We start from the raw sequence: 26,109 nt of genomic DNA, 5'->3' as shown, positions 1-26,109 counted from the left end.
ATACCCATTAGGATGGTTGAATGATAAAGCACAACTGCAAGTGACTAGACAGTGCAAACTCAAGTTTTATTTTGGGTCAACATTTGTAGATGAGGTTGAGTTAGACATAATTCCTTTGGATATATGTGGAATTATTTTAGGAAGTCCTTATTTGTATGATAGAAGGGTTATTTTCTATAGAGTTGAGAATAAGTATCTACTTGTTAAAGATGGAATCAAATACTTTGTAAGAGCTCATAAGCTCAAGAATAATTATACTCTCATAAACCCGGGGCAGATGAAAAGAATGATTAATTCATGCAAACAATTTTTACTGATGGTTGTAAGGGAAAATAAACCTGATAAAACCAATGTATTTGAGGGCTATAATGCTGAACAATAAGCTGATATAGAAAAGGTTGTTTCAGAGTATGATGTCTTGTTTCAAGAACCTAAAGGTCTACCACCCAAAAAGGGAATAGTACATGATATTATTTTGCAGCAAGATGTTCCATTGCCTAACATTGGAATGTACAGGTTGTCTGCTTTAGAGAATGTTGAAATCAAGAAGCAGGTGTAGGAGTTGCTCGAGAAAGGGTTCATCAGGCCTAGCACATCACCATGTGGGTCACCAATCGTTTTGGTGAGAAAGAAAGATGGCTCGTGGAGAATGTGCATTGATTACCGAGCACTGAATAAGATAACAATAAAAAATTGTTATCCCCTTCCTCGCATAGATGATCTTTTAGATCAATTAAAAGAACTTGTTTATTTCACCAAGTTGGATTTGCACAGTGGATACCATTAGGTCAGAGTTGCAGAGCAAGATGCATAGAAGACTGCTTTCAAAACAAAGGAGGGATTGTATGAATGGTTGGTTATGCCTTTTGGCTTAACTAATGTTCCTGCTACTTTCATGAGATTAATGAATGGAGTACTTAGACCTTTTGTTGATGATTTTATTATTGTGTATCTGGATGACATTCTGATTTTTAGTAAAACATGGGAAGAACATTTAAAGCATGTTAAGCAGGCATTAGATGTTTTGAAAAGAGAAAAACTTTATGTTAAACTCTCAAAATATGAATTTCGCAAAACATCTCTAAACTACTTGGGTCATATAGTAGGGGGAGGTGAATTGAAAATAGATCCCTCTAAAGTGGCAGTCATTGTGAACTAACCTAAACCCAGGTTTGTTACAGAAGTGAGAAGCTTCTTAGGAGCAGCACAATATTGGAGGAAGTTCATTTCTAACTTTTCCTAAATTGCAGCTCCCTTACATGGTTTAACAGGATTGAATAAGGTGTTTCAGTGGGAATGCAAACCTCAGAAAGCCTTTGACACCTTGAAAGAAAAGATTAGTACAACACCTGTACTAGCACTACCAGATCTACAAAGACCATTTGAGATCCAAACTGATGCCAGTGACTATGCCATGGGAGTAGTGTTGACACAACACGGTAAACCCATATGTTATCATTCTGAGACTTTTAATCCTGCAGTAGTTAACTATCCTACATATGATAAAGAATTGTATGCATTAGTTCATAGTGTGAAAAAAGTGGAAACATTACTTAATGGGGAAAGAGACAGTAATACATACTGATCATTAACCACTTCAATATGTACACTCCCAAACTAAGTTGCAGCAATCAAGACATTACAAATGGATGGTTTTTCTACAACAGTTTCATTTAGTCTTTTGATACAGAAAGGGCATACATAACAAGGTTGTAGACATGTTATCTAGACCCATCATAAATGCATCTACCATACTTAAGCATAATTTTGTGCTACATGAAAGCTACATAGAACAATATGCTCAGGATATGGACTTTAAAGATGTATATGCAACTTTGAGTCAAGGTAAAAGAGTAGAAGAATTGGACTATCATGTAAAGGATTAACTCTTATACCATTGTGGGAAACTTTGCATTCCACAAACTAAGAGGATAAAGATAATTAGGGAAGCACACACTTCTCTGATATCAGGTCACTTTGGGGTAAGTAAAACAGTTGCACAACTGCAAAGATTCTGCTATTGGCCGAAAATGAATAAGACAGTTTCTAGATATGTAAGAGGGTGTGCTATGTGTGTTAAAAGCAAGCGCAGTAACAGAAAACTAGGCTTGTACACTCCATTGCCAGTTCCTTCTCACCCTTGGGAAATTGTTTCCATGGATTTTGTTAGAGGACTGCCTAAATATAGGAAAGGTCATGATTATCTATATGTTGTTGTGGATAGGTTCAGCAAAATGTCTATTTTTATACCTTGTAGTAAACAGATTACAATTGAACATACTGCAAAATTGTTCTTTGAACATGTATGGGTTCATTTTGGATTACCCACTTCCATTGTATCTGATCGAGACACCCGATTTGTGGGGAAGTTTTGGTCGGGTCTGTGGGAACTGATGGACACCAAACTAAAGAAAAGCAAAACTTTTCATCCACAAACAGATGGCCAGACAGAAGTAGTAAACATGACAGTGATCCAGTTACTAAGAGGTTATTGCAGTAAACATCCTAAGCTTTGGGATGAACACTTATGTTATGTGCAGCATGCTTACAATAGAGCAAAGCATTCTTCTACACAGAGATCTCCATTTGAGACCTGTTTTGGTTTCACACCAAGGTCTCCTTTGGATTTTGTATTTGGTAAAGATACCATGGTTGATGGACACAGTGATGTGGACAAGGCAACTAGGTTCATTGAATAGATCCAGGAGATCCACCAGGCAGTACAGGAACAACTGGAAAAGAGCCAAGCCAAGTACAAGGCTAGGCATGATAAGCATCGGATGGAGCATAGTTTTCAAGTTGAAGACCAAGTCTGGCTGTATATCAGCCAGGACAAGATGCAAGGTGAAGGTAAAAAGCTAAAACCTATCAGGTATGGACCTTTTAGGATACTTTAGAAGATTGCAGAAAATGTTTTTCGCCTTGATCTACCAGCTTACATGCACATCTACTCAGTCGTAAATGAAGATTGCTTGAGATTGTTTGAACCTTCAATGATTGAGAACCCTGAAGAGCAGAGTCAATTGCCTTCTATTGGTGACCTGCTACCTGAATATCTTAATGAGTTGCAGGAAGACGCAATGCTGGACAGGAAGGTGAGGACAATGTGCAGGGGAGATGTGGAGTACCTCAGAATTGGGCTCAAAGGTTCGAAGCTAAACAGTGCAAAGTGGATTGAAATTGGACAAGTGAGAAAACAATACCCTCACTTAGTCGATGCTTGAAAACCAACTTTTGGTGGTCGAAAAGCTTTTTCAGTGGGAAGGTCATGATCCGAATTGGATCCATAAAGAATTGTCAAAGAACCATGACTGTATTAGGTCGGACAAACTTCTAAGAATTCAAAACAGTGATAAAAAAACACCTTGAACCAGTGGCAATGGCAGCCAGCATGGAACGACGAGGACCTCAGTCAAAGCGCGCTGACCGAGGCCCATGGAGACTGCGCGGGAGGTCAAAGTAGCCCCTAGGAGCCCTGGATCGGGAAGAGGCTGGGTGAACAGGTTTGAAATGGAGAGCCCCAAGCACTCAGACGCATGAGGGAGTCAGAGAACTGCGGGCGAAAAGCGATAAAGGACAAAGGCGGGACCCGCGCTCTGAAGATCGGCGGAATTGATTGGGGCACCCTCAAACGGTAAGCAGTTTTGGATGGAAGTGGAACGATCCCACTCAATGATCGATGTGTGGCAAGCGGAGGTGAGAGAAAACCATTGTTGATCACGCGCTAACAGTCGAGCAAGTCAACCGCGCGAAACATGCATATGGCGTTGGATCTGGAGGCCCCAGATCGAACAACTAAGATCACGCTCGATGGAGGAAGCGGAATCGACGAGGGAAATGAGCTACGATTTAGAAGGATTTGAAGTCTGTTTGATCGCCATAGTGGAGGAAGAACTCATTCCACGACATAACTGAAGAAACGAATCGACGAAGTAGGCTGACGCGAGTTACAGGAGGACATGTGGCCACTCCCTGAGAGCTGATGATGATGCCGAGCCAAGAAACTCCAAGTGCAGCTGCAAAAGGTGAATCGACAGAGGCGGAAGAGGAACTGAACAGTTTGGGAACAAATGGCCTAAAGGCCATGAACAAAGACAGAATACACAGTCAAGTCGAAGTCAGTCAGAGAGAGACCAGAACCCCGAGAGGAGGATGGTACATAGAGAAAGAAGATAGTGAAGCAAAAGCAGCAGAAGACAGAGGGTCGAGTTGACCAAAGGTAGCATCGAGCACCAAAGAGCTTGAGAGGTTCAAGCCATCCCAGAGAGGATCTGTCCGGACTGAGCACCACATTGGGCTCTCTCCACTATAGACCAGAAGGTCACAGAGCTGGTAGGAAAAATAGAGTTTGTGCACTTCATTGGCTTGGGAAATGCAAGAACCACCCTTCCAAGCAAATCTGCTTCAAGAGAACTCACTTTGAGTCCCTACATTTTAATTCTCTGCTTAAAAACACAATAAAACAAGGCCACCACTGAAAGCTGGACCGAAGATGTAGCCTTGGAGAATAGGGTGAGCTCATTATTAACTTCTTGTGTTTTGTGTCTGCTTACTGTATTTCTCTGCTGTCTTTCCATTTAATTGTCTGTGTATTGGCAATCTGATCGATCCGTTGCTTAAATAACACAGAACACACACCAGCACATGAGTTGGTAATACCTTTGTGTAATAAATCTTCAACTGATGTCACTCATAGGGTGATTATCAGATCACACACCTCCACTTTAGTGTAGCAAAGGTCAAGCATTAAAAAATTAGAAAGCTAAACCCAATGTAACAAAGGTCAAGCATTAGAAAATTAGAAAGCTAGACCCATGAGCTTTGCCAATGCATGCATCAAGAGTAGCTCGATTGGGAATGGATTGCCTATATGCAAGATCTATGGATGCACATATCCTGGGGTCAAGACACCAAGCTAAAGAAGACTAAATACTTGTATTGGCATACAAAAACGATGGTAGCTAAGGCCATCAACATGGAAGAGGAATAACAAGGTCTAAAAGAGCGCATGAACTTTTTAGAAAAACAAAACATATTTAACTCCACATTGTTAATGTGGCTCATTAAAAAAACATGACGACATATTGCAGGTTCTACCTCCTAGAGGTTTTCTACAAACAACACCCATTGAAGGTCCTAGTATGTCCAAGGGCAATCCCATAACTCCTTTTGAAGATGGCGCCAAAATAGACCCCTTGTAATGCCTTTGGACCAATTTTTATGTCTTTTTCTTATATATAACAAATGTTGCTAGTGCTTTTACACAATTAGTCTATCATATTTTATTGACGTAAGTCTATGCTGTATTTCACTGGTCTATTGAGCCTGTTTTGAACCAATATTTTGTTTTGATGAACTCTAATGTGACTTGGTTTCTACCTTAGGTGGGGTATGTCTCTTTTTTAAATTTTCAAGTGCCACTGGACAACCCAAAGTATATATATATATTTTTAACTATTTACATGTTGTAAATAAAATATTCTAACTTACCTCCCCCTCCCCACCCCCACACACATATATATTTGTAAGCTTGGCAAGGCCTTCCTTTTTCATTAATATAAAAGCAAGTTACATCCACATAACAAATAATTAAGTGGCCTCAACTTGCCTAGAGGGAAACCAAGTCTGTAGCCCACCTAACAACGTGATATGCCATCCAGTTAAAAAAATAAGAACTCTTTCTAACCAAGCTAGATAAGTCTGAATGTCTTTGCCTTGCTTGAATTCTACATGCCTAAAAACAAAACTATCAGCATTCTGAAAACTAAAAGCTTCCCGCATACAAAAAAGAAAAGAAAACTGAGAGACCAGCTAGCAGACTACTCTGCTCCATTGGCAGACGCAAAATCCACCAAAGTCAGGTCCTTAGCATTGGATCTTGGGAGCTTTGTCTGTGGGAGAATGCAAGGGAGATGTTCTTCTATTCGCCAAAAGGTGGCCATCCTATTTTTGCATCTGAAACTGGAGCTTCTGAAATTCCTGTTTATAATCAGGAAAGTCCTGCACCACTATTGCCATGCCCATAGAGACCTGCTCCAAAGCCTTTCCCAAGATACTCTTCATAGACCAATACAAGAACAAGGTCTGTTTAAATTGAGTGACGCGACCATGGGTGTGCCCTGGATCCGACACCATAGCCCACCAGTCCTCTGCATCGATTTCCATCGTGTCAGCCTGACGATTAAAGTCTACTTCCCATTTCTCAATTAATTGCCAGATTTCCTCAAATGTACCTTCATGATAAGATTGTAGCCACACCATTTATGATGTTGGCAACTGGTTTTGACCCCTCGATTTTCCCCCAGAGGAGTTGGGTTGCCCTGTCGACGCGGTCCCCTTGGTTCTTCTGCCTCGACCCCTTAGGGCTGGGCTTCGTGCCTTTGCAGTCATCAGCCAAACCATTGTCGTACGCTTATGGTTTACAGTGGGGAAAATGGTTAATCGAATTGCTTGCACAGGTGGTAGCCCGAGCCCAGAAGCTCCCAACTTCTAGGTGACACTACTGCCCTGCACACCTGCCAAGGAAGAAACATGAAACAATAATTTCCAATAAAGAACCTGAGGGACTTCCCCCCTTCTCTTCCATTGAATACATTCCTTATTGATCGACCCAAATAGAGATATGACCGCCATAACCAAAAGCCAACTAACATAACAATCATAAATTAGTATGGATAAAACACTAGAGCATATTCCACAAAGACAAACTGACGCAGGAAAAACCTGTAATACCCACAGTATGCATATAAAATGCAGAATCTCATTTGTCCTAGGATTTCTATGACTTGCCCAGTCAAGCATTCATAAATTAAGTTTTAAGGCCCCTTAATTAGTCTCATGCAGAATGAGTTAATAACTAACCCTAGTCTGACCCTTTGGTAATCCTGTTTCCGCGAAACCTTATAACACAACCCTTCAACCTTGGTTAATTCTATAACCACGCATATTAACCAAACCCCACTCTAAGTGCCAACTCATCATATATCGCAATCGTGGAGTTTCAAAGGACTCAATAGAATATGCACTTAGAACTCCCGATTTGCAATATGCAATCGCCCTCTTTTCCACCGTTGATTTCGTCCATCAGATCAACGATTGCTGCAATATCGCATCACACCAACATATGACTTCATCACCTCTCCTCTCCTCTCGCATGCAATATGCGATAACAAAACCAAACTTCAAATAAAATAAAACCGCGACCATAACCTTCTCGGGTCCGCTCTGCCCAAGCCTTATCGCTCAATCTCCACCGTCGATCTTACCTTAAATCCAACGGTTGATGTCTTCCCTTATCAACAGAGTTGCTTGGTGATCCTACGCCGTAGATCAAAACCCATTTGATCCGACAGTCCACAATGATATTGCATCGACCACTTGCACGACGTTTAACTGGCCTTACGGAGCCGATAAGGATTATAAACCTTAACCTATAAATGTTCGGGTCCACCCTTGAAGTTAAAGTTCGATCTCTTTACGGTCTGATATCCGTTGTATGACGGAGGCCCTCAAATCCTACGATATGCGGCCCTTCAACTAGCACGCAAGTTAATTACAGGCCTAATACCGTAGTTGACTATGACGTAAGCATTGACTTTTGCAATCGACGGCTAAGATCAATTGCGGGCCTTCAACCACAATTAAGGTATCCCGTAATCTTCTACCCCGCTGCGGTTGCTAATCACTGTCGATCTAACAGACCAGATTGATTCCCGCCTTTCACCTTCCGCAAGTACTTGGATTTAATCTCCGCCATTCATTTCTTTCTCTTATGTTGTACGACTTAATCTTGGTCATCCATCGCCTTCAGCCTTGTTCGTTGATCTTTAGATCTAATGACTCTTGTACATCGTTGCCTCATTTCTTCGCCCTTCTCTTTACTTTGTTTTTATGTCGTTCTTCAATGTTCTTCTGTGGTTTCGCTGTCTTCAGGGTTATGGTCCTTCGCTATTCTGCCACATAACTCTCTCCTTAACTTAGCTCCGCTCACGCCTTTATGCTTCCTTCACCTTCATTGTAACATTAAGGGCTTCCTCCTGTACTGTCGGTGTGTACAAAGCCGTAACACCTCTCTGTTATTCTTCTCTGTATTTCACCTCTGATTCTACACATGCAACTTCTGTTACATAGAACTTACTTCTAGTTCACACATAGATTACAATTAAATTACTCCATACACACACATAAACTCAGAATTGAGTTGTTTGTATTAATAAACAGGTATTTACACAGTTTCTTCTCTCAGGCTTGATTTCCAATATCAATGGCCTCTATTTCACAATCTGCGCGTAGGTTTACAATCAAACTCTTCACACTCTAACTCCTAATTAACTAGCTAACTCTTGACTATGCCTTTTAGGCTTACATTTATACAAAAGGATTTTACAACCAATTCCTGGTTTAGATCCATAATCTTCTCAACAAAACCTTAAAGTCTCTTCCTTATCTCTAAGGATCCTCTCTAATCCACAAAATCATGAACTAACTCCTAATCTAAGTTTTACAATTAATTCTCAAATCTCTCAATCTCTCAACTACTTTGATTCTCTCATGTTCTCCTATATTTGAGAATATTTACTAATATGCCTCACTATACTTAATTAAATCCCTATTCTAGCTTCTCTCATTAAAATCACTCAAAACCTTAATAATTACATTAATTCAAAACATAGGAAACCAACTTCCTTGAAAATACAAGACCCCCTATGTCTACTAAAATACAATGATATTATTGAGCTGAATGCTCCTGCATCACAAACCTTGTTCCCAAACCAAAGGAGAATCACAAACATACACCAGAGATGGCTCCCATAGGGGCAGAGACCATGGAATCCACATAGGATCCTCCAAGGAGCAATAATGCTCCAATACAACCAGAGAACAAGCCTCGACCCATCCCCAAAAAATTCGGAAAGACCAGACCTAGGAATGAAACTGCAAACTACCCATCCCCAAGTCCAAGCGATGCCAGCCCGAGACAAAAGGATGTCCCAAGGACAAACCGTAGTTACAAATACCCAATATAACCCCATCCTGGATAAGATAATCGCGAACAAAACAGACATAGAGACAATGCCGGGTAGTTGGACCGTTTCAGAAGGCAAACAAACGCATGTAAATGCATGGAGCCCCTCTTTCAAACAAAGCCCAAAGATTGAAAACCATGCAGTCCTAATTCCATCAAACAGTTAAGCCGTTGCATGGAAGAGAGAAAGCAATGGCAGATCACATACTAGTTTACCCATGCTGGGAGAAGCCTAGACTGCCACCTCTCCTGTTTCTGCGTCAATCCACAGAGCCCAACACCACCCTTCAACACTCCTCTACTGTGAACTAGACACTTACCAACTTCGCTCATAAAGCAACTTACCAAATGCCAAAACCAAAACGCAATACCGTTGTCACCTCTTGCAGGAGTATTAACACCATGCATGCATGAAGCCACCATACCATATGCCCCAAGCATGTGGAGGGTGGTGGGTTTGTACTCCGAGAGCGCCTTTATATATATATATATATATACTAGAGTAGTCTTTAAGTGTGACTTTTTGGAAAATTTTATGGTTTATTTTCCAATCTAATTTGTCTAAAATCTGACAAGATTGAAATAACAAATTTGACATATAAACTTTTCAAAATCAAAATATCCCAATAATTTTTAATAATACTCCATCAGAAAAATCCAAATTAAACCCAAAAAAAAATCAAAACCACCATTTCAAAAAAACTACTCATACATCCCATTAACGAGGTGGTTAGTGATGATCCTCGACCCCCGAAAAAAATATAACTCACTTCTAAACTTGTAATCATAGTTTGTGACGGATAACGTAGGACGTGTCCATACAAAATAAACGGCAACGTGTCAGTAGCATGACTTCCGGAACACGTGGCAAGTTCTTAAAAGTTCTCAACTGCAGCCGTGTCAGGCACTCCCGAGCTGCCACGTCCGCAATTGTCTCTAGATATCTGATTGGTCATATGCACCGCGCAGCTGGCAGACCCATACACATATATACACACTAATTATGTTTAGAACGAAAATAGAAATAAGTAAAATCCTACGGCTTGATTAAACCCTAAAGATGGATCAAACCCTAGTACAGGCCTGATGCGAATTTCAGCCATACGATCAGGATCGAACGGTCCAGAAAGCCAGGGATCGTTCGGCCTTGATGTTGGCCCATGCATTCTTACAGGCCTTTTTCCGCCCTGGTCTCTTCGTCTCCATAGCTCCAGGAGATTTTTGTGAATGGACACCTTTTGCTGCGATTGGTCATGTATCGACTTCGGAATCAATTATCATTGTATCGAGAGTCATAGAATTTAATTTTTTAAAGTCAAAATCGATGCATATTTATGGAAGTTTCCAGTTTTTGGTTGTTTTGGCCGTCTTGGCGATTATGTTGCGGTAATGCCTGGATTCTTTGGAAGGACATGTCACAAGCCGAGAAGCATTTGCAGAAGATAGCGGATTTCAGTGCTGTCGAATGGTGTATTTAATCTCTGTAAATGATTGAAAAGAATCAGCGAATTTGGTTTTTGTAGATATTGTATAGCAGATCGTTCTTTACTGTATATTATAATGGCGGCGATGCTGTGAAACAAAGTACGAAATAAAACTGTTTAAGATTCTTCGCTGTGAATGTCGGATTCGATCTAAGTTCCCGATTGATAAACTTGAAATTTACTGATTATTTAACGTTTCTGGACAAGCAACTTTAAATTTATTTGATCATTTGATGTTATAAAGAATTTTGCCTGGTTCGCTTAAAGATGGTTAAAGTCCCATAAAGATTATGTCTGGTTTAAATTTGAGAGGATCCCCAAGCGGGGATCATATGAGAGGTTCTAATGGCGACATTCAGGAGCTTTGCGCGGAAGAGATCGCTAAAGAGCTCGAAATACTGCTTAAAGACAGCCAGCCTCGCTACGAGATGAACGAAAGGGAGCGGGAATATCTTTTCTACAGGAGTGGCAGTGCACCTCCTATTGTGGAAGGTTCCTTGGCCTCTGTTGGGGGTGTATTCTCACAAAACAATTTAAATTCCGCTCTTGGGTCGGATGTTGCGAATAATGGAGAAATGGGGAGTTTAACTCCTGAAGAGGAACTGAGGAATTATTATGAGTCACATGCGAATCCTAATCCTAGGCTACTTTTCCGCGAGGATTGGCGTTCTGCTCACCGTTTGCAAGCAGTGTCAGGTTACGGTGGTATTGGCGATAGGAGAAGGTTGAAGTTGAAGTCTCTTGAAGATGAAAACAGTAAGTCTCTCTTCTCGTCACAGCCTGTTCTTCCTACTCACGAAGAAGAAGGGCTTGAGGTTCCCTTGCAGACACACAGGCAGCAGTCTCATGGCAGCCTTTTCCGGCAAAGCTCAACGGATTGGGTGGAAAGGGGAGCGGATGGTTTAATTGGTCTGTCAACTGGAAGATTGGGCAACAGGGAGAAAAATTTTGTGGATCTTTTACAGGTATTTCTGTGCTCAGAAAATCGAAATTAGATGTTTGATTTTTTATTTCGTTATATGCTTGTTTATTATAATTTATCTAAATATCCTCCCACATTAGCTTACAAAGCCGTTGCGAAAAGATAGGTATCATGTCTAACTAGTGAATCTATCTGATTGGAGATATTCACCCGATAATAACAAAATGACATTTACACTGCTGCTCAAAATTTCTGAGCTTATATTGCATGTGCTGCTATTAGCAAAGCTCCGGTGGTGCATCAGAATCTCCTAGGCAGCATTGACCATAGATAAGACCGCTTACAGATCAAAAAGTGATTCAACCATAATCCTTTATGGACAAAGAAACAAGGTTGGTTTTACTTGTTTGATGGGCTGCTCTGTTTATTATGATTGGTTAGTAAAGGGCGCTGAATCTCGGAATATTGGGTAACTCTTCCCGATAATGACACGAGGCTTGCAGTTTATATTTCTTCTACGAGCATCGTCAAGTGTCTTGATGCCATCCTTTTGAATTCAGACATACGGTTCGTCATCCTGAAGATATTTTCATCAGTTCGCTCTTGCCCGATATTAAGTTTACACATCTGGGATTACATTAAATTTGAGAAGCCTTTCAGCTCTCTGACTTTCTGTACGGGTTAACTCGGCATATCATAGAGTGCTGATGCATTGTCTTACTGCTATCTTTTCCTAGTCTGGTTATGGGTGCTACATTGCTAATGCCTATATTTCTTTCCACTTCTGTCTTTTGCATGAAAATTCTGTTTGATGTGCTCATCCTTAACCATTTTAATTCAGTAATCAAATAACTTTTGAACTATAGTTGTTTTCAATTGTTGTTTAGAATGGGGTTTCCTCTAAATCTGATTTTTGGGGCTTAAATAAACTGTTCTCCTCTCATTCTATCACGTTTATCTTCTTGACGTCTTTTTTGTAGAGTTACACAATTGTTTTGATTGCCTTACGGGAGATTCTATATTTTTCAGGAAGATTTTGGAAAGTCTACACCGGTTTATACCTCTAGAAGTCATTCCAGGCCAGCAAGTCGTGCTGCTTATGATGAAGACGGTAAGCGAGTAGGAGTGATTGAGCTATGGAGTGCTAATTCATGTCATGCCTCTGTATCTCCTCTCACAGGATCGGATATGGCACTTATTGAAGGCCTGCGATCCCGTTCAGCAGCACCATGTCTTACTAGAGTTCAAAGCCTAGCTCCCCAGTCTTCACATGCTTTTTCAACTGCAGAGGGTGTTTCCATCTCGAGGAGCAGTACTCCAGATCCTCGTTTTGTCGGAGCACGGTCAGTAAGTCCCTGTCCACCTATGGTGGGAGGAAGATTTGGATTGGCTGACAAGCAAAATATTACTTTTACTGACACATATAATGTGGTTTCTTCAAGCATAAACGAAACTGAAGAACTTTCTGCTGCTTTATCACATCTAAACATATCACCAAACGGCACAGTTGGCATGAAAGAGAATCATCAGAATATAGAACATCAAAATCACCCTGTACATCTGAAAAGTCCCCAGAATGAAAAGCAGCACTATTCCAAAATAGAAGATCAAGAGACACGAGCTGAGTTTGTACAAACTCCTGTTTTTACAGAGCCCTTCCTAGAATCTAACGTTGGTCCTGACCAAGATAACAGAGGCATTGAAGATCTTAAGCTACCATCTGACTCTTCTGTTTCACAAATTGAAGGTACTCCCATGCAACAACGCTCAGGGTCATTTACTCCAAATTTCTATGCAGCTGCTGCTGGCCGCACTTCTGATTTTAAAGGATCCACTGGACACTATCAGAATGCTCATCTTACTAATACATGCATTCCAAACTATGGCATGAGTGGGTATCCTATCAATCCTGTGTTTCCATCCATGGCTGGCAGTTACATTGATCCCAATACCGTGTCTGATTCATTTGATGATGTTGCTACTGCAACAGCAGTTGGTGCTACTAGCATGGATTCAAGAACTGCAATGAATGGGGTACGAGGAAGATCAGGAAGCACTGCAGATCTACACAATTTGTATAAATTAAATGGCCAAGTGAGAAATGGACTTCAGATGCCATTGTTTAACCCAATTAACATTCAGTATATTCAGAGAATGAATGAATATAATGCGCAGATGGCTGCAAGCTTTTCTGATCCTTCAATGACAGGGAGTTACTTGAATGGCCCTTATGTTGATTTGCTTGAAATGCAGAAACTTTTTTATACGCAGCCGGAGTCGCAGTACCATACACCTTATTTAGAAAAAAATGGTACTGTCAGTTCAGGGTATTTTTGTAACCCTTCATATCATCTTCCCTCGCCCTATACAAATAGTCCAATCTCAAGTCCAGTTCTTCCTAGCTCTCCTGTGGCACACATAACTCCATCTTTCAGACAAATTGAGAGAAGCTCTCGAATAACTCCCAATACAAGGAGTTCAGTTGGGGGAGCAGTTGGCTTATGGCGGTCTGAAAATGGAAGCGATATTGAGGAAAAATATGGTTCCTCTTTGCTGGAAGAATTTAAGACTACCAAGATTCGGAGCTTTCAGCTGTCAGAAATTGTTGGACATGTTTTGGAGTTTAGGTATTTTGTTGTCAATTTCTCTATCTTCCAATCTATCAGAACTTTTTATTTAATTCAAACTGATATTTTGCTTTTGGGTTATAGTGCTGATCAATACGGAAGTCGATTCATTCAACAAAAACTAGAAACTGCATCACTTGAAGAGAAAAATATGGTGTTCCAGGAAATTTTTCCTGAAGCATTGTCTCTAATGACAGATGTTTTTGGTAATTATGTCATACAAAAGGTAAACATGGTTTCCTACTCAATAAATGAAATAAGTTAATAACACATTTCCAGTGTTATGTTATTGATATCTTGTTCAAATCTTTGGCCAGTTCTTTGAGCATGGTACATCAAAACAAAGAAGAGCCCTTGCAAATCAGCTTTCTGGCCATGTTCTGGTTCTTAGTCTTCAAATGTATGGATGCCGAGTTATCCAGAAGGTAAAGTCTCACAATCTTGACTTTCATTAAGTTATCAGTGCTTTGTAAATTTTATGAGGAAGAAAATGATTATCGAGAGTGTTAATGAACTGCTGCTGGTTTGAGGGATTCCACTGTAAACACATTTTGCTGTATTGTTCTTTATAACCTTCAAGTTTTCCTTATTCTTAAGATGTATGGATGCCATTTTATCCAGAACGTAAAACTATGCAATGTTTTTTTCACTAATCGGTTAAGCAATTGCTGTTTCTTTGGTCAACAATTTGGCTTGGTAGGTGTTTTCCAAAGTAAGTGCACTTTACAGGGTTGTTCTTTATAACCTCCAAGTCCGTAATTGGTAGATAGCTTGTTTCCGTTTCGCTGTTACCAAATGCTTCTTGTGATTTCCTTATGAGATGGATGATAAATGAGGTTTGATGAAGGGCCTAGTGTATATCCATGAATACATATAAAATTTAAAAATAAGATGTGAGTTGGTAGGAACTTGTGTGTATATTTAATGATGACTGTATCTAAAACCAATCTAAAATATAAGCTTTCAGTCAATAAACACTACAGAGCACCAGTAATATTGAACACCTGTGATAAGAAATCTCTTTTAAGTTTATTGTAATGGGTATACTATTCAGCATTAGTGATGTGATTCTTTGTTTTTTTATACTTAATATCTCTTCCCACCCTCAAGCCTGTAAGCGAGAATGAGATTGATGGTACCTTGCTAGCCCCAGTCAAGAATTGGTTCATGAAGAGCAAACTTGTCACAAGTTGTTGGGAGGATAACATTTCTCCTCTCAACCACCTGAGCTAGGCCCAGCTGACATTAGTGCTGCAATACTGGGAGAAAGAAAGAACTAACTTATACATCTGGAACTAATATTTTTAATTATATATTTGCCCGAAATATATAGTTGTAGACAATTAACAATACTGCATTTAGTTTGCTCTCTGGAAATTTGATATATTTCATTTCAAAATTGATATAGGAGGTAAATGGTCAATGTATAGTGAAATACCTATAAGGAGTTTATTGAAATTTGACATATCTAAATCAATAAATAATATAGGAGGCAAATGATCAATGTTTGTTTTATCCTAAGTTGGTGCATTATGCTATCTCTGCCACATCCAAGTGGCTGCAAAGATAGTTGCTCTGGTAAAGGATTTAAATCTTTAGTGTTTAATATCTTGTGTGTTTGTTCCGTAGAAATGAATATATGGAAGTTTTGATGCAACTATTATGCAGCCTGGTGTATAAAATATTCACCTTTTGTAAATGTTTTCTGGGACCTTACGGCATATTGTACACTTGCACTTGAGGTTGCAGGCAATTGAGGTGGTTGACGTAGACCAACAAGAAAAGCTGGTTGTTGAGCTTGATGGCCATGTAATGCGCTGTGTGCGTGATCAAAATGGGAACCATGTGATACAAAAATGTATTGAATGTATTCCGCAGGACAGAATTAAGTTTATTATCTCATCTTTTTTTGGCCAAGTTGTGCCATTGTCCACCCATCCATATGGCTGCCGTGTTATACAGGTGAATCTGATTAGCACAAATAATATTTAAATCGACATGAATTTACTGTTTGCTATTTGCATTTGAGTTTATGTTCAAATTTTTAATTTTCTTTTAATTTGGCAGAGAGTGTTGGAGCATTACACAGATGAGAGGACACAGCATACTATGATGGAAGAGATATTGCAATCAGCTTGTACTCTCGCACAAGACCAATATGGAAATTATGTGGTGCAGGTTTGTTGCTCTGTTTATTAAGAACACTATATTTAATAAAATGAAGCTGCTCTTTTGATGGTTTCCTCAATTGCAAAGAATGTTTATAACTTTATCCTTGTCAGATTCCTCTGTTTCTCTAGTTGGTGGAATAAACAGCTACATTTTTAATAATTTTATTAACATGAAAATAATTAATTGGGAGGGAGAAATGAGCAATTCATTAGAGGTGATGTGAAAGTTCTTCCTATTTGCTCATGCAGACATTTATTATGATAGTCTAGAAAAGTTGAAATTTGTATTAATGTTTTTTAAAGACCAAAATTAGGCCAAGGGATTGGTGACTACAACCAACAATAATAGCTAAACAAAAGACAGGTACAAAAGACACCTCTAAAATGAGATGAAATATTGTACTGTTAGACTGTAAGCCCCTAGACAATCACAAAGTCTGAGACCATATTGTCATGAGTTGTAATTCTTATCTTGATGAGGTGTTGTCATCTTTAATTTGAAACTGCTGAACTGAGTTTTGATAAAGATTTGCTTGAAAAACCGCCAATACTTGAATATCTGGAAGTGAACAGCTGCTATATTTGAACATTTCTGTTGAATAATTGAAATGATTGTAAATTTTTTGTTGAGGAGACCAATTTCTATTCTGGAATTCCCAATTGTTGACTGAATGGTGATTGAAATTTGACTGATAAGACTTTCAAACTTGAAGCCTGATGTCTGATATTCCCCCTTGTCAGGTGCAAGGTGAGAAGTTTTTCAAAAGTTCATTTCTGGATTCTTTAGGTGGTGATTTTGTTGGTTGACCTCTAATCTCTATAGGAACTGTTGGTTTACCACTAAATAGTCTGCTTTGAATAATGTGGTGGTTTCTGGATGACCATTAGCCAATCTGGTTTTGAATAATGTGGTGGTTTTTGGACTAACCAATCTTTAGTTCATCAATTCACTCCCCCCCCCCTTAATGGTGTATGAGAGTTTCTTTTATCATCGTGCTCCCGCTCTTGAGGTGTGGAGAGTACCATCTTTGACTCTTGTTTTTCTTGTGTCTTTACCTCTGACTTTACCTGGTGGTAAGACTGATGTAGTTGCTTCACTTGTAGGTTTCATCTCCAAGAATTTATCCATCCATAATTGATTGTTTTTTAGCCTTCTTCGACTTTCAACATTTTTTTAATAATTGATTTGTCTTTTCCACAATGATTATATCTTTGATAATACTGACATTTTTTATCAATACACTTAACATCTTCAAGAAATCTTGCATTAACAAATTGCACTAGTTTGAAGTATTCTGAAATATGAAAACTGTTTTCTTTGGTTTATCCCAATCCATGTTGATTTTTGTTGAATGATATTTCTTCCCAAAGTTTGACAACTATCGTGGACAACAAGATGCATTAACAATTTGGATAATATCTTGTGTCACACATTGCGTTTATCTTTGCTGTAGATTTTGTATCAAACATATTATCAAGTTGATCTTTCCTTATCCATTTTTCACTTGACTTTACGTTTCTTTAGTGTGCCTTCTTCTACCGATCATGCGCCCTAGAATGTGATTACAATGATTGACGTTAGAAGACTCACTTGACCTCCTTATTCAATTTTAGGCTGGTCTTATTGCAATTCACTTTTGTTTTGAATATGTCTTTTGTCTTGAACAGATTTCAGTCAATTTTAGTTTGACAATGCTTCAATCAATTTGATTTACTCCATATACAATGTGACAAATTGCAATTAAGTGCCAAAATCATACATTTAAGAACAAATGTCCTTAAACCCCCTTATTCAATTTTAGGGTGGTTTAGGACTGTTGAAAAGTGTCCATGAAGGCGCTTAGTCATGAATTGACTCAAAGTGTTTATTGCAAAGCATATATCTGGATGGGTATTCACAAGGAACATCAATGCCCCAATCAATTGTCGATATCAGAAGGATTCACCAAATCAAGTCCAACAACATCTCCGCATAGCTTCTTGAAGTTCATCTCCCTCAGTGTGGCTAGGGACTTGCATTCTATCATTCCAAATATTTCCTACAACTTCACGACATATTTTCCTTGAGAAAGGAAAATCTCGCCGGGTCTTTGCCACACCTCTAGTCCCAAAAAGTAATGCATTATACCAAGGTCCTTCATTTCGAACTCGGAGACCAACTCCCTCTTACATTCAAGTATCATTCGAGTGTCAGGGGCTCATTATTTGTCAAAAATAAATCATCAACATATAAAACCAAAATCAAAGGCATACATTGGACCACTTTGAAGTAGAGGTTCGGATTGGCATTTCTTCTCGTGAATCCAAGCTTCACTAGGTAACTAACGTTGTAGGCATACCAGGCTCTGGGGGCTTGCTTCAAACCATATAATGTTTTCTTCGACCTACAAACGTGGGTCTTCTCGTCCTTCACTTCAAATCCCTGAGGCTGCTCATCATCAACCTCTTTTTTTTCGGCTCGAGCATAGAGGGACCTTCTAGTAGGTCCATATCATCATCTCTCTTCTCAGGAGGAGGCAGAGGAAGGTCTCTTGCTTTTCCAAGGGCAACATCTTAATGAAAGTTATATCCTTGCTAAACTCAATCTTCCTTTGACCAGATATATATATTCTAAATGCTTTAGAACTTTCACAATATCCAACAAGCGTACCTTTCTTTTTGGTGGCTTCCAACTTGTTCCTGTTGTTTTTTGGCACATGGAAATATATGGGGCAACGAAGTATCCTAAGATGCCCATGTCGTGCTTCACACTCCTGAATACTCCTTCAGGAGTCTTGCCATCCAAAGCTTGATGAGGAACCCTGTTTTGTACATAGAACACTGTATTTGTAGCTTCTCCCAGAGGAACTTCATCAACATTTGATCATGGAACATAGCTCGAGCAACTTCCACGATGGACTTGTTCTTTCTTTTAGCCACTCCATTCTACTCGGGGTTATAAGGTATAATAGTTTTCTTCTTGATTCCAGCCTGCTTGCAAAAGTCAACGAACTCATTTGACGTATACTCTCCACCATTGTCAGACCTGAAGACCTTGATCTTCTTCCTTGTTTGATTCTCTATCAGTGCCTTGAAGTCCTTGAACATATTGAAAGCCTCATCCTTATGCTTCAAGTAGTATATCCATGTCTTCTTGGAGAAGTCATCAATGAAGATTATGTAGTAGAGATGTCCACCAATAGAGTGCACTGGCATGGGTCCACATAGGTCAAAATGAATGAGTTAAAGAATATATCAAACTTGTTCTTACTAGTTGGGAATGGTCCCCATGTCTTCTTTCCATTGGCACATCCCAGATATACTCCATTATGACTAGCTTGAACATCAGGCGTCCCAAAGACTTTCTACAATTTCGATAGGGCTTCATATGTAGGTGTGCCAACCTTTGATGCCATAACTCACTTTGATGATTGGTGTGTTGGACCATTGCCAACAGTGGTTTTCCATCGAGTCTATAGAGTCCTTCAATTCGAGATCCCAAAGTAAAAGCATCCCTCATGTGGGATTCCATAGGCCATGTGAGGACTTTTCCATTGATGAAAGCTACTCATGCGTTTGTCTTCCAAGGCAGATATGGATACCAAGTTTTTCTTTAGTATTGGAACATACATAACATCATGAAGACGAACAAATTCAACAGTGTCTAATTGAAATTTGACGGAACCAAAACCCTTCACAGGATGAGTAGTGTTGTCTCCAAGGATGATTTTCAAATTTGTCTCCCTCTCAACTAGGTTTGAGAGGACTTCTCGATATCTAGAGAAATGTCTAGAAGCCCCACTATCTACCAACCAACTATCATACAAATCCGGAGGAGAAGAACTAGAAAGAGCGAAAATAAGAATATATTTAGATTGACTAACAACTGCATTATTTTCATACTTGGAGTTCCTTAACCTCTTTTGAGGACGATGACCTTCTTCTCGATCATCCAGAGCATCTCTTCTTCTTCTATCATTCCTTCTTTGATCATCTCCTCTTCTTTGATCATTGAACTTGTTATTGTTGAAGCCTTGATTGTTGTTGTAATTGGATCTTGAATCATTTCTCTTTTCCGGACAATCTCGAGTATAGTGGCCATGCGTGTGGCCTGTCTTTTCTTCTCTTGGAATCCGTGGATTGGATTAGATGGTCTCCCTCTCTCTTTCCTTTTCTTGGCCAGAGTAACAAATGCAGAGGGCTCTCCTTCTTCATGCTTCTGAATTCTTCCTCTGACAATCATCCTGGTCTCCTCTTGAGTGCATTTACCAACGAGCTCATCAAATGTCGGAAGAATGTTATTGTTGCTTAGAGTAGTAATGAAGGCTTCCCAAATAGGAGGAATACCTTGAAGAGTCACCACCACCAACTTGTAAAAATTTCTCATTTCCCACCCCGGTTTTTAGTTTCACCTTATTTATCCCATATAGTTAAATGCCCTTTCCCATATCCATACATTCAACAACTGAAAAAATAAATTTTTGCTGAAAACACAAATTCTGGAAATTTTACATAACGCTGGAAAATGCAGAAATAAAAATCAGCAGGTACAAACAGCCTTTAAAACAAATTTAAACACAGAGATTTTTGGTCAAGGTGACCTTGGAAAAACCCCCTACAACTCTTGGGGAAAATCAGTTCGAGAGCTCTTTCTTATTTATGGAAAATTCCTTTTACAGTGAGAAATATTCAGCAAAAAATTCAGCAAACAAATTTTACAATTTATCTCGATTTCCAAGCCTCACAGCCCATTAGAAATTTCCAAACAGCAAAACAAAACACTGAAAACTGATGTACGGTTGTAGTACCGACTGTACGGACTGTACGAACGTGCTGTATGGACGGGCTGTACGGACGGACTGTATAGACCTCTATTTTTGTGCAGAAAATCAGCTGTATGGTCCTTTATTTCTGTGCAAAAAATCTGCCTTTACTAGCTCATTCAGCTGTATGGATTTGCTTAAATGCTGCCTTGGTATGTGTGCCAAGCTGCTGCCTCCTTCTCCTCCCTGTCCAGAAATCTCCCTTGCTCTCTCTCTCAATCTGCTCATGAAAGAATGAATGATATTTTCCTCTTTTTCCTCCCCTAATCCAACCCTAAGTGACTTTTGGGTGATCCCTAAATCCAATGGCTGAAATAGATTGAGATCTAGGGCTGAGATTAAATGCTTATTTAAATCTCACTTTCTATTTTTTAATTCACCCTACTTTAATAAATACCCACTTAGTCATTTATTTCCAAAGTCAATTTTCCTTTTTAATTTTCATTGACTTTATAAAAGTCACTTTAAAATTAGACTTTAGTAACTTTATCACTTAAAATCAATTTTAAATTAGATTTGACTTTGTAAAAATTATAAAGTCACTTTAGGAGAAAAATTAAATTCTTTTGGACACTTTTCCCTAGGCCAAAGATCAAAGCCTAAGGGAACCCCCTGTCCTCTGGTACCAAATTTCAACACAACTCTCTGTCAGATATTTGTTCTCAAGCAGATTGCAATTGATCCCTTAGGCAGGATACTCTTATGATATAGGATTGCATGGATTCCCCCTTGTTCATCTTCATCTCTTTGAGTTGATTTTTCAAAGAAAGTATGTAATTCAAGTTGTTGACTTCAAACATCCCAACTAGCTTATCATAGATATCCTTAGACTTCTTCAAGCTACCAACATAAACAAGTAAATGATCTTGCAAACCATCAATGGTAATTTTCTTGGCTTTGAGCTCACCTTTCTTGTACTTGGATTTGGTAGCAGCAGTAGCATTTTTTGGAGCTACAAAAACTTTTATTTCCACATATTCCAAGACATAATTTCCATCCAATATTACTTCCAACCTGATCTTCCAAGCAACAAAGTTAGATGTGTCTACCAACTTCTCAAAATCCTTGAAGCAAGAGGTAGACATCTTGACCAAATCAAGTAGACTCCTTCAACTTCTTTCAAGAATGATTACTCTTGTCTCTTGTCTCATTGGGCTTGTCTTCACCTTGGCTCTGATACCATGTTAATTTTTCACTATTTTATGCTGTTACAATCACTTTAGCCCAATTCTTAACTTCAATTAGCAATCAATCTTCCAATAATAAGTAACATTTGTAGATAGAGTAGTAAATGCAGTGCCAGTAGAAGATAATCAAGAGCAATAACAAGAGACAACACGATTGGTCAAAGACCCCATAAGGGGGAAAAGCCTTTCAAATTCTTCTTCTTATTAGATTGTCATAAAATGTTTAGTAGAGAGAGTACAATGTTCCAATTCATCAATCAAGAGTCAAAGTCAATCCTTTGGCTATCCAACAAAACCAACTAGAGAATATCTAAGAGATGAGACCAATAAACAAATCTGATCAATGCAATGTCTCCAAAATTGATCCAAGTTTGCGGTCAACGGTCAATGGAATTTTAGGTCACAACCACAGGGACCTAGTGCAGCTATAGCCCTCCAACCACAGGGATCACCCTATCAACCGAGCAACTATAGCCAAATTTTCCTCATTCCAACCCTGCGACTCCATCTTAATTTCTTCTTCTTACACGTGTGAGCTTGGACCCTACAATTTCAGACCTGAGTGAATTAATTTTAGACTTGCACAAAGCAATCCAAAGAAGAGAGAGAAGAAGATGATTGTCGATGATGTCCAAATGAGGTTGACTTGTCTTGTATTTATATGCTTCCAAGGGGTGCCCAATTTCTCTTTAAATCCGACTTAAACTTTTGTGCACATGTGGGTTTTCACCTTAAAAATACATTTTTCCTTAACCAAATTAAATTCTTCCGAGGGCTAGGAGAGGGGTCTTTCTTGATGAGGAGGGCTGTCCAAAGGAGGGAATTTGTACCTGAGCTATCAAATTAACAACATTCATAGATGATTTTTCTAGGAAGACTTGGGTCTACTTCTTGAAGACCAAGGGTGAGTTCTTCGGTCGATTTCAGGAGTTTAAAGCTCTTGTGGAGAACCAAACCAGGAAGAAGATTAAGTTGTTGAGATTGGATAATGGGGGCAAGTATACCTCTAATTATTTCTAGGATTTTTGCAAGGCAGCTGGGATCAAGAAGCTCACGATACCTTACAACCCTCAAAAGAATAGGGTTGTTGAGAGGAAAAACAAGAGCATAATGGAGGCAGCGAGGGAAATGATATATGTTCAGGGACTGCCTATGTTTTTGTGGACAGAGGCTTGCAATACAATTGTGTATTTATAGAACAAGAGTCCTCACAAAGTGTTGGAGGATATGACTCTTGAGGAGATGTTTATAAGAGTGAATCCAAAGATAAGTGATTTGTGCATCTTTCGTTGTCTAGTTTATGTTCACACTCCTAAGGTTGAGCATGGAACAACAACACCAATAGCAGGGACAGAACCTGTAGATTTGGAGGAGCGAGATTTTTCTTCAAGCTTTACCAGGAGGAGGCCGAGATGTGCCGAGCAAACTTTGAGGGATGCTAAGGAGCATATGGAGGCTCTTAGCAACACCTTTAGGTAGAGTAGACCACCAGTGAGATTTTTCAGTTTTTTGGTCTTGTTGAGCAACATTAGTGAATTTAGGTTTCCAGTTTTGAGGAGGATGCAAATCTGCAGGTCTAGAAGGATGTCATGGTGGAGTATAGCTCCATCATGAGGAATGATGTGTGGGACATAGTGCTGAGATCAAAGTGAAAGTCTGTGTTCACTTCTTGATGGATCTATAAGAGCGAACATGCAACTGATGGTAGTGTCAAGAAGTACAAAGCAAGGTTCACAGCGAGAGGGTTCTCCCAGAAGGGAGTGGACTGCCAGGATACATTCGCACCTATTGCTAGATATGCATCCATTAGAGTAGTCATGTCCATTGCATCAAAGATGGGGTGGAGGATACATTAGATGGATGTGGAGATTGATTTTCTCAACGAGGTGATTCATGAGGCATATATTGAGTAGCCTCTAGGCTTTGAGGTGCATGGGAGAGAGTCTCACGTGTACAGAATGAAGAAGACCCTTTATGGGCTGAAGTAGGCTCCGCGTGCATGGTACGCCAGGATTGATGGATATCTTCTTGGTTTGGGTTTCACCAAGAATGAGGCAGACTCTAATTTGTATTATGTACTTGTTGAGGGTGGGCCGCTCATATTGGTCCTTTATGTTGATGATCTTTTCTTGATGGGATCAGAGAAGCTCATAGGGATGTGCAAGGAGGACCTTGCTTTGAAGTTCGAGATGAAGAACATTAGCTTGATGCACTACTTTTTGGGATTGGAGATGTGGCAGCAACAAGGATAATTTTCCTTGGGCAGGGTAAGTATGTAGTCGAGATCTTGAAAAGGTTGAGGATCGAGGATTGCAGGCCTATGTCTACATCGATGATCATTAAATTGAAGAAGCTGAATGCTTTTGAGGGCAAGTTGGTGGATTCCATACTGTGTAGGAAGCTAATAGGTTCCTTGATGTATCTTGTCAACACCGGTCTTGATATCTGTTTCGGTGTGAACACATTCATCCAACTCATGCTAGAGTCGAGACATGTTCATTTGGTGGTAGCAAAGCATGTGTTGAGATACTTGCGAGGTACAATGGACTTTGGGCCCAAATATGTTGGAGTTGGTGAAGTGAAGCTGCACAGGTGCACAAATTTTGATTGGGTAGGGAGTGGTGTGGATAGAAAATCCACGTCTAGATGTTGTTTCATCTTGGGATTTGCCATGATCTCGTAGTACAATAGGAAGCAACAATGGATGGCACTTAGTTCAATAGAGGTAGAGTACATGGCAACAATTATGGCAACAATTATGGCAAGTTGTGAGGTAGTATGGCTTCGTAAGATGCTCACAGGATTATTTGGTCTGGAGATGGGGCCAATAGTGATTCACTATGATAATTAGAGTTGTATGAAGCTCTCTAAGAAGCCTTTGTTTCATGCTTGGTCCAAGCACATCGAGATTAGATATCACTTTGTTAGAGACAGAGTTTAGAGAAGTGCTGTGAGATTGCAATACATTTCCACAAAACATATGGCAGATATTCTCACTAAGCCTCTACTGAAAGGGAAGTTTGTGAAGTACAAAGACAAGCTGGGGGTAGTGGAGAATCCCTTCCTTGCTAGGAGGGAGTGTTGAAATTTGTAATAGCTTTGGAAGGTCTTCTGCATAGGCTTGGTGTCTTAGCATGTAGAAGATGATTTTTTGCCTCTTTAGGTGCTTGCTTGATGGAGTAAGTGATTTATGTCTTCTTTCCTAGGTCTAAATTAGGAAAAGTACAATAATTAAAGGCGTTTAATTATTTAAGTGACTTAGAAATTCAACCATTGATCTCCTAGATATTCCAGAAGGGTGATTAGGGTTAGGGATTTGGGCTTCATGAAGACTATAAAATAAGCCTAAAGGAGAGGTGAAGACATAATAAGAAGAGAAGGTGATTTTTCTCTAGAGCGAGGGGCTTAGTTAGACAGCAGCACAGAGTTAGAGTGCAGGTGGATTTGCGAGCATTTTCGGGAGGCCAAATTGTTGGAGATTGTAGGGCCGAATTGCTAAAGCAGGAAGGAGGTCGATTTGTTGTAGAGGCTGATTAGCCAAGGCTGAATTTCTTGAGGCGTAGAGGTTGTGCGAGGGGGAGGCACAGAGTTGAGTTGCTGGTGAAGAGGTGGGTCAAATTCTCTAGGCCGAATTTCATTAGAGGCTGAATTCCAGTAGGCTGAAATTCCTAAGGCTGAATTCTTCCAGTGGGGCTCTTGTTTTATTTCTGCTGCAAATAATTTTTTGGAAGTTAAAATACCAATGATTTTATTTTTCAACAATTTAGAATTTATTTGGTTAATAAAATAAATTGTTGGGAATAAATATTTGTTGCGAGAAAATAAGTCTAGGATAGTATTAAGAGATTTAACATTAATGCCTATTTTGGTGAGTATAATCATATTTGGCAT

The 26,109-nt window shown here is 39.4% G+C and overlaps 1 protein-coding gene across 1 annotated transcript in view; it reads left to right on the top strand.

Annotated features, from left to right (window-relative positions):
• Positions 1–10,059: 10,059 nt before the first annotated feature.
• LOC149256791 (pumilio homolog 2-like) overlaps positions 10,060–26,109 on the top strand; it is a 63,368-nt gene continuing 47,318 nt past the window's right edge. Inside the window, exons 1-6 of the mRNA XM_089460875.1 lie at positions 10,060–11,474; positions 12,461–14,058; positions 14,143–14,284; positions 14,376–14,483; positions 15,808–16,020; positions 16,126–16,236. Coding sequence (XP_089317001.1) covers positions 10,800–11,474; positions 12,461–14,058; positions 14,143–14,284; positions 14,376–14,483; positions 15,808–16,020; positions 16,126–16,236 — 2,847 coding nt within the window. The 5' untranslated portion in view covers positions 10,060–10,799. The remainder of the gene's footprint in view (positions 11,475–12,460; positions 14,059–14,142; positions 14,285–14,375; positions 14,484–15,807; positions 16,021–16,125; positions 16,237–26,109) is intronic.

This window comes from Pinus tabuliformis, chromosome 7, assembly GCF_031772625.1.
Source record: "Pinus tabuliformis cultivar Carrire ecotype Pingquan chromosome 7, CPIR1, whole genome shotgun sequence".
Classification (NCBI taxonomy): domain Eukaryota; kingdom Viridiplantae; phylum Streptophyta; class Pinopsida; order Pinales; family Pinaceae; genus Pinus; species Pinus tabuliformis.
The sequence above is the reverse complement of the archived record's forward strand: the minus strand, read 5'-3'. Positions and strand labels throughout refer to the sequence as shown.